Here is a 14,614-nt window from a genome sequence, read left to right on the forward strand (position 1 = left end):
AACCAAGTTAACATGACTAAAAATAAATAAGCTAGTGATTGCCGGACAAAACGCAAAAACCTCACGGTATAAGTACCTAAATATTATAATGTACCTACTCAGCCACTAGCTCATATCGTTCCATTCGGACTATTTTCATAAAATATCTCAATACCTACCTACGTCCAGAGTTCCAGCTCGGGGACGAGTTACAGAAGACGTGCAATGTATATAAATATAATATGTAACGTCCTATATTTATAATATATGTATATCTACCTATGGTTTCCTTCACATATTATAGACAATAAACTGAATAAACAGTTTTCTCAATATTATTTTGGCTACTGCCTAACATTTTTTTTAAAAACTTAATTGTTTTTTATTCTATTGAATGCAATGGTCTATATAGACGTCTGATATAATAAATCCTTGTAACTAAAAAATAAAATTGATAATAATGGTACATAGGGAGTTGCGTGTTTAGTACAAACTTAGCCAATTTAGGTAGGTAACTAATAGGTACATACGTGTATTAAGTTTTTCGAACATTTTAGAGAGAATTGATCTGTGTGATGAAGGGCAGTATGGCGTGTAGTTTTTAGACATTAGACACAAACTATAAGGTATCTACAGAAACAGTAAACTATTGTAACTATAATAAATGAATAATTATAATTTATAACAAATATTAAAATTTTAAGGGATCTTATAAATTACCTATAATATAATATTGTCATTTATCATTCCAACAAAAGTTTACATTTATAATTGTGCCTCAGGTGGTCTTACGCAAAAATCATGTTTATTTATCTTACCCGAATCAAATTGTATTTGTTTTTCTAAACAAATCGGCAGATACCTGTTACCACTTAGCAACCACTAACAAGTAACAAGTAAATAGAAATAGAGACGTCGTGACGACCAAAACCAACAATCATTATTATTGATTTATTTATTTTTTATTTATACCTATTTAGTATTTATGCTTGTAAGTTGTAGCCTGTAGGTTACCTATTAAGATTTATAGTCCACAAATTTTGAAATACAATTTACAAATTCGCATATGTGGCCTGAGAGATATAATCCTTCGTTAATAATAATTGCATTCATTGTAGATGTTCGTGCGTCTATGAATCTAGAAAGTGTAATTGTTTGTTGAAAATAAAAAGAACTTATATAGGTACCCACTTTACGAACGAAAAGAAACTTAAAAAAGTAAAAAGAATATAGGAAAACTTTTTGAAAATAATAATTATAACAATAATTGGAAACATATAAATATTATTAACGAAAGTAAAAACTGATGTATTATATTATACAAATGTATTTTGAACAAAATTAAAACGCTAATAACGTTAAAAAGAAAATTAGTACTTAACTATAATAGGCAGCATACTATTGAGCCAGCTGCACATCTATTATTTACTAAAATAATAAATATGAATAAATTGTTAGTGTACCTACGTTTGTTTATATTGCGTTTGTGCTTTCGGCCTTTATTGTGGCCAACACACGACACAAAAAATTAATACCAAGTAGATAGCTCTCGTAGTGCATGAAGTAGGTACTTATAAAAAAAAAAAAAAAAACAACTACTTAACAAGAAATTAATGATCTAAGCTTCCTGTTTAGAGCAATTCTACTTCTACTTCAAATCAGTCGAGTTAAAAAAATACCTACCTACCTACTCAACTGAATAAAAATAATAGAAATAGCATTATTGATTAGGATATATTTGGGATAGGAGAGGTCGGTCACGTCGTCCAGAAATCTCAAGTCTGAACTAGCTACGTAGCAGTAATTTAAATAAATATAATTTACTGGCCGATAAATTATGTAGTAGTCACAATTTAATATTTCCTGTTACTGTTTCACAAAAATATTAAAAATATAGGTACCTAGTACATAAATATACATTTGAAATTATTGTTAATAGATATATTATAGTGTTAAGAGGACATTATACAGGAAATCTTTATAATTCGTGAACCCCTAAAAATATTGGTCTAGTTGCGCCTATGATGATGGACAGTGGACACTATTGCATATTTTGGGCATTTTTAAATTCTCGTGAAACAAAACAAATTCATTTTTTAAAATACTGGGTTAAGAGGATGTCAGCGCACTATTTGTTTTCTCTCTCTGGCCTACGCGCAACATACATACTAGACAAAATGCATTAACGCAGAATCATTTTTTCTGGTTTTATGTAGTCTTAGAGTAAAAACACCCATTACAAAAAAAAAAATGAAGAATAATATTTTTGAGGGAATGATAAATTTATTTTATATTTTATTATTATTTGACTTTCAAAATAAACAAAAAAATGTTGTAAATTTAAATTATTTTGAGACAACATTTAGACAAATAGATATGTCAATCCATCAAAAATATTATTCTCTAAGTTTTTTGTAATGGGTAATTTTACTCTAAGATTACTTAAAAACATAGAAAAAACGATTCTGCGTAAATACGCTTTGTCTATGTTGCCCGTGGTCCAGAGATAAAGAAAACAAATAGTGCGCTAAATAAGAAATAACGAATAACGTGATATGCGAAAACACTAATAAACAAACACGTATCTATTGATTTTTATTTCTTCGTACAATCTAGAATCTAGAAGTCAATTATAATTTTAACACAGGCTTATAAAATCTTACGTGCCATATGCGCAAATAGGGTGATTTATGGGCCAAGCCTCCACTAACATCTTTAACAGCCCTACCAAACATTTACTAAATTTTTTTCGAGCTTATTCATTTTTATAATAGTACCTAGGGTTTCACTGATTTCAGGCTTCACTGCTGCAGCCCTTCCCAAATCTCAAACAGTATTAATTATGCCTATGATACCTACCCAATATCATAATATTTTTGAATGTTACCTATCCAAATATGATTTTTCCAGACAATTGTACGTACTATTAAGTAAATTAATTGCGAAATATGTACAGATATGCAAAATTATACAAATTCAAACTTAATATTTAATTTCATAATTTCATGAAACAAATTTATAACGTACCTAGCTGAAATAATCTACGACCACTACAAAAAAACATGCAAATTCAAGAAGTCCCGAATCCTATAAATAATACATTTATTATGGGGAATAAATGTCAATTGGTGTGAGGAAGAGGCGGGAGGGGGAGGGGGTTTAAACACCTAAAAAATCCCAGGCTATGCCACTGGTTCAACTTTCCCACCCCAAATCACAAACACTATTTGCGCTTCTTCAGGTATGATAGGTTTTTTTGCAAATTTTTGTTATCAAAAATATTATCAAAAAAATAATTTCATAAATTTACCTAACCTGTAGTTAGATAAATTCAAGGTAGAAACACACAAAATAATCTGTTGATTTAAAAAAAAACAACATTTTGGACAAAAAAAAAAGAAACTCCAACCGTTATTTAAAAATTAAGTCTAACATTGTAGAGGAAAATATTAAAAAAAGATAACTACTCTAGATCTCAATTGGAGGATATCAGGTACTTTATACCAAATAAGTTACAACATACGGAGCAGGATTGCAGGAATATACACAAGAAAAAAAAGGTGGGTAAGTGGATGTCGTTTTGCTGCACAGTAGGTTACAAGTTGGTCACTGTAATGGACGGTGTTAAATTTGAATTCAATGATATAATATCATTGTATAAGAAAAACGATTCTGAGCGAAAACGGTCAGTCAGCCTATGATATTACCAAGTATATTTGATGATATTATTGTGAATAAAGTAATTTATATATAACCTATTTACGCGGAGCCTTGTTTTAAATTTTCATTCCTTAGCCATAAAAGTTAAACATTTTATACATTTTTAACTACAAAATAATTAGTAAATTATAAATTTAATAAATGTTGTCAACATTTGAACTTTAAATGCTTATAAAAAAAAATTGTGTCTATGTATTTTTAATATTTTTCAACTGCTATTAGAAGTTAGAACGATATATCAGGAGCCTTATATTAAATTTTCACGCTTTTTTACCCAACAAATAAAATTTTATTGATATTTATAGAAAAAAAAAACTAAAAAAAATGAAAACTAACAATGTCCGTTAACAGCTCAAAAAGAGTCAAAATATTTTCAAAATTTTATGGTTTCACATTCAGTGAAATTTTACAGTATCTATAGTCATTCGTTTTTTAATTACAATAAAATAAGAAAATTGTTACATGAGAAATCGAGTAAATATCAAATGTTGTAAAAATATAAATTTCAGACGCTCATAAAAATTTAATTTAAGTTTCTTGTAGACATTTTTTTTTTGATAAAGGTAGGCAAACTTATGAGTAATCTTATATTACATTTTCAAATCTTAGATTTAAAAAGAAAAATTTATATGAATTCTCAACTCAAAATAATTTGCTAATTTTCGTGATTTTTTCGTATTTTGTCAACATTTGAACTTTTAATGCTTATAAATAAAAACTGTGACTAAGGATATTTAATTTTTTCATCTGCCTATGAAACAATAACCTAGGAGCCTTCTATTAAATTTTCAAGCTTTTTTACTCAACAGAAAAATTTTTATTGATATTTATAGAAAAAAAATGGAAATTGACAATGTCCGTAAACAGTTCAAAATAAGTGAAAATATTTGGAAAATGTTATGGTGTATAGGAAATTCAATTATAAACATTCAGTCAAAATTTCATGTCCCTACGGTCATTTGTTTTAGAATTACACCAAAAACCAAACATTTTTTCTCGAATACAGATTTTGCGTAAAAATTCCCGTTTTTTCCTTAATTTTTCTTGTTTTTCACGTCACTTTGGAAAACTAACTTACTTTTAACACCCCATAGTACCAACTAGATTCACTTTCCTATCAGAAAAGTTACTGTTGAAGAAAATCCAAGCACTTTTGCTGTCCTAAAAGGTGATGACAGACACAAAAAAAAAAAAAAACACACATCATTGTAAAATCAATACATGATCGTTCCACTCAGAATCTGAAACATATACGATATCTACGTTTAAGATGGGAAGATGAAATTAAAATATGCGAAACATATAGTCAAATAGAGCCACGAATTTGTCAGTGAGACTTGAAAATGGATAGACAAAGGTGAAAAAAGGTATATTTATCAGTATTATCTTAAAAACTGATACTATCAAAAAATAAATAAATAAATAAAGAATGTACAAATTTACTATATCTGAAATAAAATTAATTAATTAATTTCCTTCACTCTGTATAAAAAAATGTGTGTAACACTTATTTTTATGGTATGAAATAAACTATTTTTTTTGTACAAAAGTAAATACTAATTTATTTATGTGTGCAAGTAATATTATATTTCTTAAAATTATATCACAATTCTCAAGTATTTTATGTTTGTTATTTAAGTGTTCAGACAATAATATTTTAAAATTAAACAAGAACTATAACAATAATGCATAGAATACTATTTTTAAGTTATAAAAAAGTTAACATAAGTTCATATCAAAATTCAAACCACCTTGACTTCATCAATATTAAAATAAAATATTCTGAGTAGTATGCTTAATAGTTAATAGTATATCATATTATTAGCCAAAACCTATCTCGCTATGGTAGAAACATTTTCGAGTAAAGTATTTTTTCTGTGTCTATATATTGCTTTTGAGCTTGTTTTACATTTTTTAACTCAATTAAAATGTTTTTTTCATCCGGAAAAATGTCCAAAGCTTGTTCGTAGTATTTAATTGCTTTTTCATAGTTATTTATTGATTTATAGGCCTTACCAAGACGGAAAAGAGCCTTGCCGTTGTTACAATCTATGTTTAAAACCTGTAATAAAAAGTAACTTTGAATTAGTTAAAAATAAATAAACACAAGTTGTATCTTTAATGGTCCAATATAGATTATAATATTTTACAGTAAATACTTGGTTGCTAAAAAGTTGTTAGAAAACTGCTAGAGACTTATTGATTTTTTTGTACCAGTTTTTTAACATAATATATACAATAAACGTAACTCATAATTAGTTCTTTAAAAATATTTACTTGTTCTGATAATTCAATTGAAATTTTGTAATTTTTCTCTTTCAAATGAACAGTTGACAAATTTAACAATGTATTTGTTTGTATGGTTTCCAGCATATTTAAATCTATTTTAGAATTTTTATGATAACTTTTATACCTGCAAAATATGGTTCGAATATAAGTAACTTACTTTGCATATATAATTATTAAATTGAATATTGGAATATAAAACAATAAATTATTGCACCGCTATACAAATAAAAGGTAATAACAATAATAACAATAATAATTATTAATTAATAATATTTAATTTTAATAATTTAATACATAACAAAGTAAAATACATACACCACACATTTAAGTTATGATACATAATATAAAACATTCAAAATACTTACCATTTAAAATATCGTAACACTTTGTCATATTTTCGTCTAGCACATGAATAATTTTTACAGCTATAGAATTGGTTTCCTGATTCTTTGATTTTATTTAGTACATCACAGATTTGTATTACCTTGAGAAAAGTATATTTTAATAAACAAAACGATTTAGAGCATAATATTAAGTAATTACATCAAGATCAATTGGCTGAATGGTCCAATCCTCAGGGAAAGGGGGGAAAACATCATTGGTTGTATCATTTTCATTAATATTCCAAGTATTACTATCACTCGGTAGCTCACCACAATCTGTGATTATACAAGGCTAAAATCATTAAAAAAAACTATTAATAATTATAAAGTACTCTAATTTATAATTAGAGTAACCAACATTCAGCTAAACAAAAACAGCAAGATTTTCAAGAAAGACGTAGGTGTATTGATACATATTGGTTAAATATTGTGAGTACAACATGATTCAGATTAGTTAATTAATATTAGTTCATGGAGTACAAGAAGTTACATCTATGGTATACCAGCGAAACATAGAAGTATTAAGATAACTTAGTTAAACTTTGATGTGAGATGGTATGTAACTACTTAGTATCTAATTTTTCTTCTTGAAAATCTGGCAGCTTATAGTGATTTATAAAATTACTGAAATTTGTTATTAAACTTGGTAACATTTGTTTATTATTTTTGCTGCATATTAGTCTGTATGCAGAAATTTTAAGATTGCTAAACATTTAACTCTGTCAACAAGCCTTACCAATTGCTTTTCAGTAGGACAGGTGAAATACTAGTCAGTGGACACCAGTGGCTGACTGAAGAGCTCAATTTTGACACATTTGCTTAAACTTACAATATGTAATATTTTACTTTTCCAATCATTTTAGATTATATTCTAGCATATATTTATTAAGAACTTATGTTATTGTATCTATCTATTTCTGTATCAATTTATTGTAATATCTTATCTATTTACTTGTACTATTGGGCAGTTAGTCAGTTTTATTTATTTGAAAATACAATAATTATTATTATTATTATTTACAACCGTGTTCAGGGGGAAAAAAATACGCCTTTGGTCAATATTATGCACAAATTTAAATTTATTTACTGCATGCGGCCCGCAAGTAATTTTTAAAAATAATATTTGGCCTGTTCCAAAATCCTAGTGGGGACTGCTGGTATAGACTATAGATACATGCTTTTACTATTTAACAAAACAGTTCATAATTTTTAATACAAAAAATATATAACTGAACAAAGGCAAAACCTATCTGGTAAAAGGAATACATATTATCAATATTTTACTTACATTAATAGGGATATCATTATTAGTAGTAGTGGCAGAAATTGTCTGAACCACACAAAATCCTCTTTTTACTTTTCCAAAAACAACATTCTTGCCATCCAAATGTGAACATGGAGCAGTTGTGATGAAAAACTGGGAATTATTAGTATTTTTATTGCCTGTGTTTGCCATACTCAAAACTCCAGGTTCTTCATGCTAAAATGAGAAGTAAACCCAAACATTAAACAAAAAAATATTTTATTACATTATTAAAAATATTAATATGGTATATATTAATATATGATATAAAATCTAGTATAAAACTGATCCATCTAGTTAGTTAAAATTAATAAAAAACATTATTTAGATCTGCATTTGCAAAGTCTTTGTATAATAAAATATATTCTATCTCTAATAAGATACAAATCAGATTTAAATCAATTTAATTTACCAGTAGTTCAAAGTTTTCGTCCTCAAAAAACAAACCATATATACTTTCACCGCCAGATCCATTACCAGAAGTAATGTCACCACCCTGGATCATAAATTCTGGAACAGCTATAAATATAAATTAAATGTTACATTTTTGTTATTTATTTCAACAAGTCTATTATTTATTTTTTTGTGATTTTTTTTTTTGGTGGGGACGGAGTGGCCGAGCGGACTAAAGCGTCGGCTGCGACGCAGTCGACCCGAGTTCGATTCCTTGGTCATGGGCGGCATTTTTCTTCGGACAAGTTACGGTGTCCGGAGAACAAGTGTCGCCATCTCCCACCCGGGCATGGCAGATACCTACGGGTGCCCAATCAAAAATTCTGCCAAACTAAACACTTACGTGTTCCTTCCCCTACCGACTTAATAACCTACAGTAAAAACTAAAAATAGCTAATGGCCTCAGCTGCCGGGCTCAAGATCAATAAAAAAAAAAAAGTAAATATATTTATATTAAAAATAATTTAACTTGAATAAATATTCTATTATTTAATAATAAACAAAACAAAATATGTAGCTGATAGCCACGTTTTGCCGTTTTAGATTCTTGTGAGACGTGATCAACAATAATGTATGTCACATATCACATTGTTACTCAATCTGTGAAAATTAAAATATTTATAAAGGTTTTCATGCGTATTTTATCTACAGTTCATTTTATAATGTACAAATAAAATGTTTAGAAATGTAACAAATACAGTTTTTTAAATTAACTTGCATAGTTATGGATAAAGACAACACAAAGTGAAATTCGTAATACAACTAGTCTATATTAATTATTAGACCTACCTATTAATCATAATAATAATTCTTTATTAGGTATGTTGTACAATATAATATATGAAAAACCTTAATGGAAGTACCTAATCTAATAGAAATCAACCGGTTTATAAATATTGAGTCTTGTTTGTATAATGTCCTATTATCAAGTACCTATGTAAGCCTATTTTCAGTAAATACTATGTAATTAATAATACCTCGATGGAACGATGACCCTTTTAAATGTAGTGGCTTTCCTGATAAACCATTACCTTTTTCACCCGTACAAAGAGCTCTAAAATTTTCAGCAGTTTTAGGTACTACATTATTAAATAATTCAATAACAATTCGTCCAACTGTAAAAATAAAAACAAAAAATCCAGTACACTTATTTCAATATCAAGAAACATTGCAAATATGTATTGATATTTAACTAAACATTTTCCTCACTTTTTTCTTGGGCAATTTCGATATCCAAAAAAACCACTGAGTTTCCAACAAGGACACTGCTGTTATTATTCATGGTCAAGGAATAAAATATCCAGCTACTCACGATACAGTAGAATCAATTTGAAATTATATCTATAAATCTATAATAAATTAAGAAATTAATAGTTACAAGAATTTGTAAGACAAAAATATAGTTTTACCTACCTCTCCTTCATTACCATTTGTATCACATTGTATTTAATTTAAATAATACTGAATTAAATGTTAAGTTACATAAAAAAAATTATTTTGAATTTGGTGGTTTTTAATTTTATTAATCAATTTCTTCTAAATAAATATACTCGGTAATAGTAACTAATAACTATTAACTAATACTGCAAAAGTAGAAAATTACTTAATAGGTAATAAATAAAATGATAGCCATGAAAAATTGAAAAATGCAAGACGCTTAAGATGTAGTGGAGACCTATTAAAAAAAATCTTCTATTGTTCTAATCAATCACCGGTGTTATCATCATCTGCACTCTTTCCCACGAGAGAGTAATCACTAATCAGTCCGCACTCCGACGAGTCCGACGACCGAATCTCCGCGAATCCCCAACCAACTACCCGGTGTCAGCGTGATCACGTGGTTCTCGACGTACTGATCGCACATCGAATCGTGAAATCGTCGAATTCGTGATTCGTGAAAAGTGATTGTTTTCTCGTGAGAAACACACAAAAACAATTTTAAAAACACACATCATTGTAAAATCAATACATTCATTGCTCCGCTCGGCATAAAAAATTAGTAGTAAAATATTTAATACCTACATCTAGGGTATAATTTAGGGTACTGGTATAACTAGAGCTGGCGGTATTATCGGTATACCGGTAATGTCCGGTTTTTAAGGGGATTCCGTACCGTGATTTTCTGTATTTGTTTAACACACGCGTGACATAGGATTTCTGACGGATTCTTTGCCAAACATATCAATCGATCTAATGAAGTGATGAGAATTCTGAAAACAGATTTGAATTCGTCGTCAAGTCTACTTGAAATCGACTTTCCCATAATTTTGATTTTTTGATTTTAGCTTCTCCAAAAATTGAAACACAAAAATGTTTAAATACTCTTTTTTAATATGACGTTTTCTGGAATTTGGGGGATATTATCAAAAATGTGGGAAAGTCGATTTCAAGTAGACTTGACGATGAATTCAAGTCTGTTTTCAGAATTTGTATCGCTTCAATAGATCAATTGGAATGTTTGGCAAAAAAGACGTCTAAAATACTATGTCGCGCGTGTGTTAGACAAAAACAGAAAATCACTGTATCGAATCCCCTTAAAAAATACCGATATCCGGTATATTAGGAATACGGGTTTCTGAGTATACGTGCATACAAAATACAAATCCTTTGCTGTGATTGGTTGGTTAGGTTAAGTTACCACATGGTTAACCACGGTACTCATAAACCTATGGTTATACCATGTTATACCGGTAGTAAACAAATATCGGATACTGGTATCAAAATTTGAAATACTGCCAGTCTATTTAATCAATTTTAACTTTTAAGCATGAAAACCAATTTTACAAGGACCAAGGCTTTAAATTTATAAGGAGAAATAATAGAATCTGTTTTATGTTTACAAATTATGACATTAAATTATTAAATAATAATAATATACAAATTAGTTAAATTGAATTCTATATAGTGCAGTGTTTCGTTTTAAAAATATAATTTATAAAAATCATTTGCAATAATTTTCTCATTATGTCAGCGCAGAGTGAAGTTGTCACTTCTAATTCTCTGATATCAAATCAATGTATAGCAAATTCATGTGAAAATATTGAAAGAAAAAAACCAACTGAAACAGATGATGAGTGTTGGTTGCATCATAGGAATTCTGATATTGAGGAAGCAGAATATAGTAAAATAGAGGAAATGGAAATGGGAAAGTGGATGATGTTTATTAAAAAGTCAGAGTTGGATCAAATGTGGGAAAATTGTTGTTATTTGTATGATGCAGGTAAATTAAATGGAATCACAGGTATGAAATGTTCAACCAATTACAAAAATTCAAGATCCTCAGATGACGCATTGGGTGTCATTATATTTTATTGCGGGCCATCATCTGATGAAAGTAAAATGTTAGAATATGGTAAAAATCTTTTAAAATTCATACCTTATTATAACAATTACGGTCATATGTACTACAAAAGTGATGTACAAACCTTAGGAGGTACTCGAAAAACTGGTCAGACTAAAAATTGGTTGTATAAGTTACAGATTCCTAAGACCCAAGATGGAACAAACTCTATTATGTAAATAGATACTTAAAAAAAATAACAGATATTATTTTTTTATATATTTTGAATACTTAAATCTGATTATTAGATTTTTGTCCTAGGATAAACAATTTTTAAGATACTATTTTATAATTTATTTAAGTTATTAAATAAGTAATTTTTTTTTTATACAAAACCATATTAAAAAAATGCAAATTATGTCTAAGTGGTAGGTACTAAGTTATAACTTAATTCCTATCATCAATAATATTATTACTCTAACAAATGCATTATATATTTTAATTCAAAAATTAAAATACATTTTTTATCTATATATTATGTAAAACTATTTTTATTGGTTAATGGAAAATGTTTTAAACTAAGCATTACAGTAAAAAAATAATGTTTCTATCAAAGAAAATTATCACTAAAATATTTAAAATACAATTATTATAATTTAAATTGTAAGAAACTAAGAACCTATGTGAGGTATGATTACTTAATACCTATATGTACCTAAAAAAAGTTAATTGTATACCTACTGTCTGTAAGTGTTTTATAAATTTAAAATTTAAATATATTTAGTAATTACCTACCTACTGGCTACTGTCATTGTTTATTGTATAAATATTAAATACTATTATGAGTATTAAATTTAATGTTTCAATTTATACTTATTGTTATTATTATTATAAGTATATTGCTGGCTGTATATAACATACAATAATTTATTGTACTTAAAAATTGTAGTTTAAAATATTATTTTAAATGTTATATTATGTTGTATAATTACTTTATCACGTTGAGTTTCATCACTGGTTGGCCTCGCCTCCCTCTTCATATTATTTAAAGTTAAAATATTGTACATAAATTATAAAATTTGCTTCTGTGTCTTTGAATTATTTTAACACATATTGTAAATATTCTTTATTAATTAAAACAACTAAAAAAATATAGATAAATTATTGATACCTACCTAATTGTTATATTTTTGGAATTAACTTTTTATATTTTAAAATTAGAAGATTAAGAAAAATAATTAGGTGTTATAACTAGTGATGCTTCCATAAGTCAATGACAGCAGAAAAATAATTGAGGATAAAAATTTCAAGTTTTCAATTTTTTATTACACTGTTTTATGTATATGTAAAATAAGTAAATGCAATGTCTAATGATGGAAAGAGTATAAGACATGTATTCCAGAATGAAGAATCCTTCAACAGACTTAAATTGAATCTATTTAAAATAATAAAAGTTTAAATATATAAATAAAAGAAACCATTTTTAAAAAAAGTAATAAATATGTATGTAACTAAAGGCCCGGTTTACAATCATAGTTTATACCTCGGTTACGCTTAACCCACTGTTTTACCGGCCGAATTGGGTAGTTTAACATTAAATTAACGATTGTTAAACGGGCCATAATAGATGTCACATTTTAAATTGTAATTTGTTTATTATCATTGTATAATGTGAATTTCATGCAATAATTACATTATTTAATACATTTTTTATTGTACATTTATACCTAATATTCTGCTAATTATACATTCATCGTGATCTGATTTATGTCAATCAATGTTTGCTAGGCGTTTGTCAATTATTGTAACTCTTTAAAAATATATTTATAAAGTTAAATAAACTTCTATGTAAAAATAAATATAAGAACAATAAATATTAATTATACTTATTGTACACCCCTGTATAGATTGTAATATTTCTAAATAAAGTCAAATTAAAAAAAAAAAAAAAAAAAAAAAAAAAAATATTAAATACCTCTTAAGCTGTACTGTATAACATTGGTTGAGCATTACTTTGTCCAGTTCTACCATTTGTGTAAAAGTCCATCCAATAAACTATATGGTTGATCAAATTCAACTACTGTGTCCTAAGATGATCTAAGACCGTACCAGCGTCAATTCCAAGTATAATTTTTTTTATATATATATTTGTCTACATAGTACCACAGATTAATCGCGGAGTCTATAGTTTGTGATAATATATTAACATTGATTAAACATTGTATATTTAATCAATGATATTAATATTAGTTTCTTATGACTTATTGTAGGCACAACTGCTTAAGGTACTTAAGAGGAAGTCTATACCCGTATGCCTTGCACCGTTTTACAAACACATAACATAGCAAATTGTTCGTTCTGAATAATTTATTTAACTCTGAATTGACCTATTACCAAATTTAGAAGTAAGAGTGTAATCTAGTCAATGTAATAAAATGCTCATAACTCGCTTTAAAATTAAAATGTAAAAAAAACCTGTCATTAACAAGATAATATTCTTACTTTTAATGGTAATAGCTCAATTCACTATAAAATTAAACATAACAGAATTAAATTACTTATTCAAATTTCAGACTGTACTGTTTGTTATGTTATGCAACATAAGACAGAGATAACTTATGCAGGTATAGTGCACAATTGAAAGGTACAATGGAACCTCGATAAGTCAAAATTCAAGGGAAATTAAATTTTTTCGACTTGTATATTATAAATTTTGATTATAAATATATTACTTTGACAGTATAAATAATTATATATTAAAAAAAAAGTTTTCATTTTGTTGTTGGATAAAAGTTTCATACAAAAACTACCGAGATAATTATCTACAAAAGCGGTCTTAACTCAAGGTATTACAGAGGAATCATTTTAAATTTATGAAAGCTATGCGAACAACTAGGAAGGACAAAATAATTTTAAGCTGGCCAATTATTGTGCTATAGAGTTATTAGAAAAAAAAATCTCCAAATTTTGCATGTAATAGTCTAATATATTGTAAATATTTTATACCTAATAATACTAAGTTAGTAGGTACTTAAATATAAATTTGTATATACCAACACTATTGTATCTATAAACATTGTACTATTTGTACTTATTTTTTTTCAAAATACTGGGCCCCACTGAAATAACTTGTGGGAGCCCAGGAGTTCTAAATTACATTATAACTACATAAATAATGTATTTAAAACAAATCCTAAAATCCTCATC

General features: G+C 27.3%; 1 protein-coding gene across 4 annotated transcripts; it reads right to left on the reverse strand.

Annotated features, from left to right (window-relative positions):
- Positions 1-5,259: 5,259 nt before the first annotated feature.
- Positions 5,260-10,327, reverse strand: LOC132941470 (peptidyl-prolyl cis-trans isomerase D). Of its 4 annotated transcripts, XM_061009537.1 has the most exons (10): positions 10,150-10,327; positions 9,541-9,710; positions 9,337-9,476; positions 9,105-9,242; positions 8,087-8,193; positions 7,660-7,851; positions 6,532-6,663; positions 6,354-6,472; positions 5,977-6,112; positions 5,260-5,761 (listed from the first exon to the last, which is right to left on the reverse strand). In XM_061009537.1, exons 3-10 carry the CDS (start codon positions 9,407-9,409, stop codon positions 5,540-5,542), a joined length of 1,119 nt encoding a protein of 372 aa, XP_060865520.1. In that variant the 5' UTR covers positions 9,410-9,476; positions 9,541-9,710; positions 10,150-10,327; the 3' UTR covers positions 5,260-5,539. The 4 variants fall into 4 exon arrangements, with proteins under 4 accessions (XP_060865520.1, XP_060865521.1, XP_060865522.1 ...); XM_061009538.1 differs by lacking the exon at positions 9,541-9,710 and having other exon boundaries at positions 10,150-10,287; XM_061009539.1 differs by lacking the exon at positions 9,541-9,710 and having other exon boundaries at positions 9,337-9,468; positions 10,150-10,258.
- Between the last annotated feature and the right edge of the window lie 4,287 nt (positions 10,328-14,614).

The sequence above is a fragment of the Metopolophium dirhodum genome, chromosome 3, assembly GCF_019925205.1.
Source record: "Metopolophium dirhodum isolate CAU chromosome 3, ASM1992520v1, whole genome shotgun sequence".
NCBI classification, from domain to species: Eukaryota; Metazoa; Arthropoda; class Insecta; order Hemiptera; family Aphididae; genus Metopolophium; species Metopolophium dirhodum.

What these genes read in the sequence shown, in the direction of transcription:
- LOC132941470 (XM_061009537.1), bottom strand. Translation starts at nt 9,409, where the DNA reads ATGAATAATAACAGCAGTGTCCTTGTTGGAAACTCAGTGGTTTTTTTG. An exon ending in TTCAGCCAATTGATCTTGAT is followed by an intron (nt 6,473 to 6,531) that starts GTAATTACTTAA and finishes ACTTTTCTCAAG; the next exon opens with GTAATACAAATCTGTGATGT. An exon ending in GTGTTACGATATTTTAAATG is followed by an intron (nt 6,113 to 6,353) that starts GTAAGTATTTTG and finishes CATATTTTGCAG; the next exon opens with GTATAAAAGTTATCATAAAA.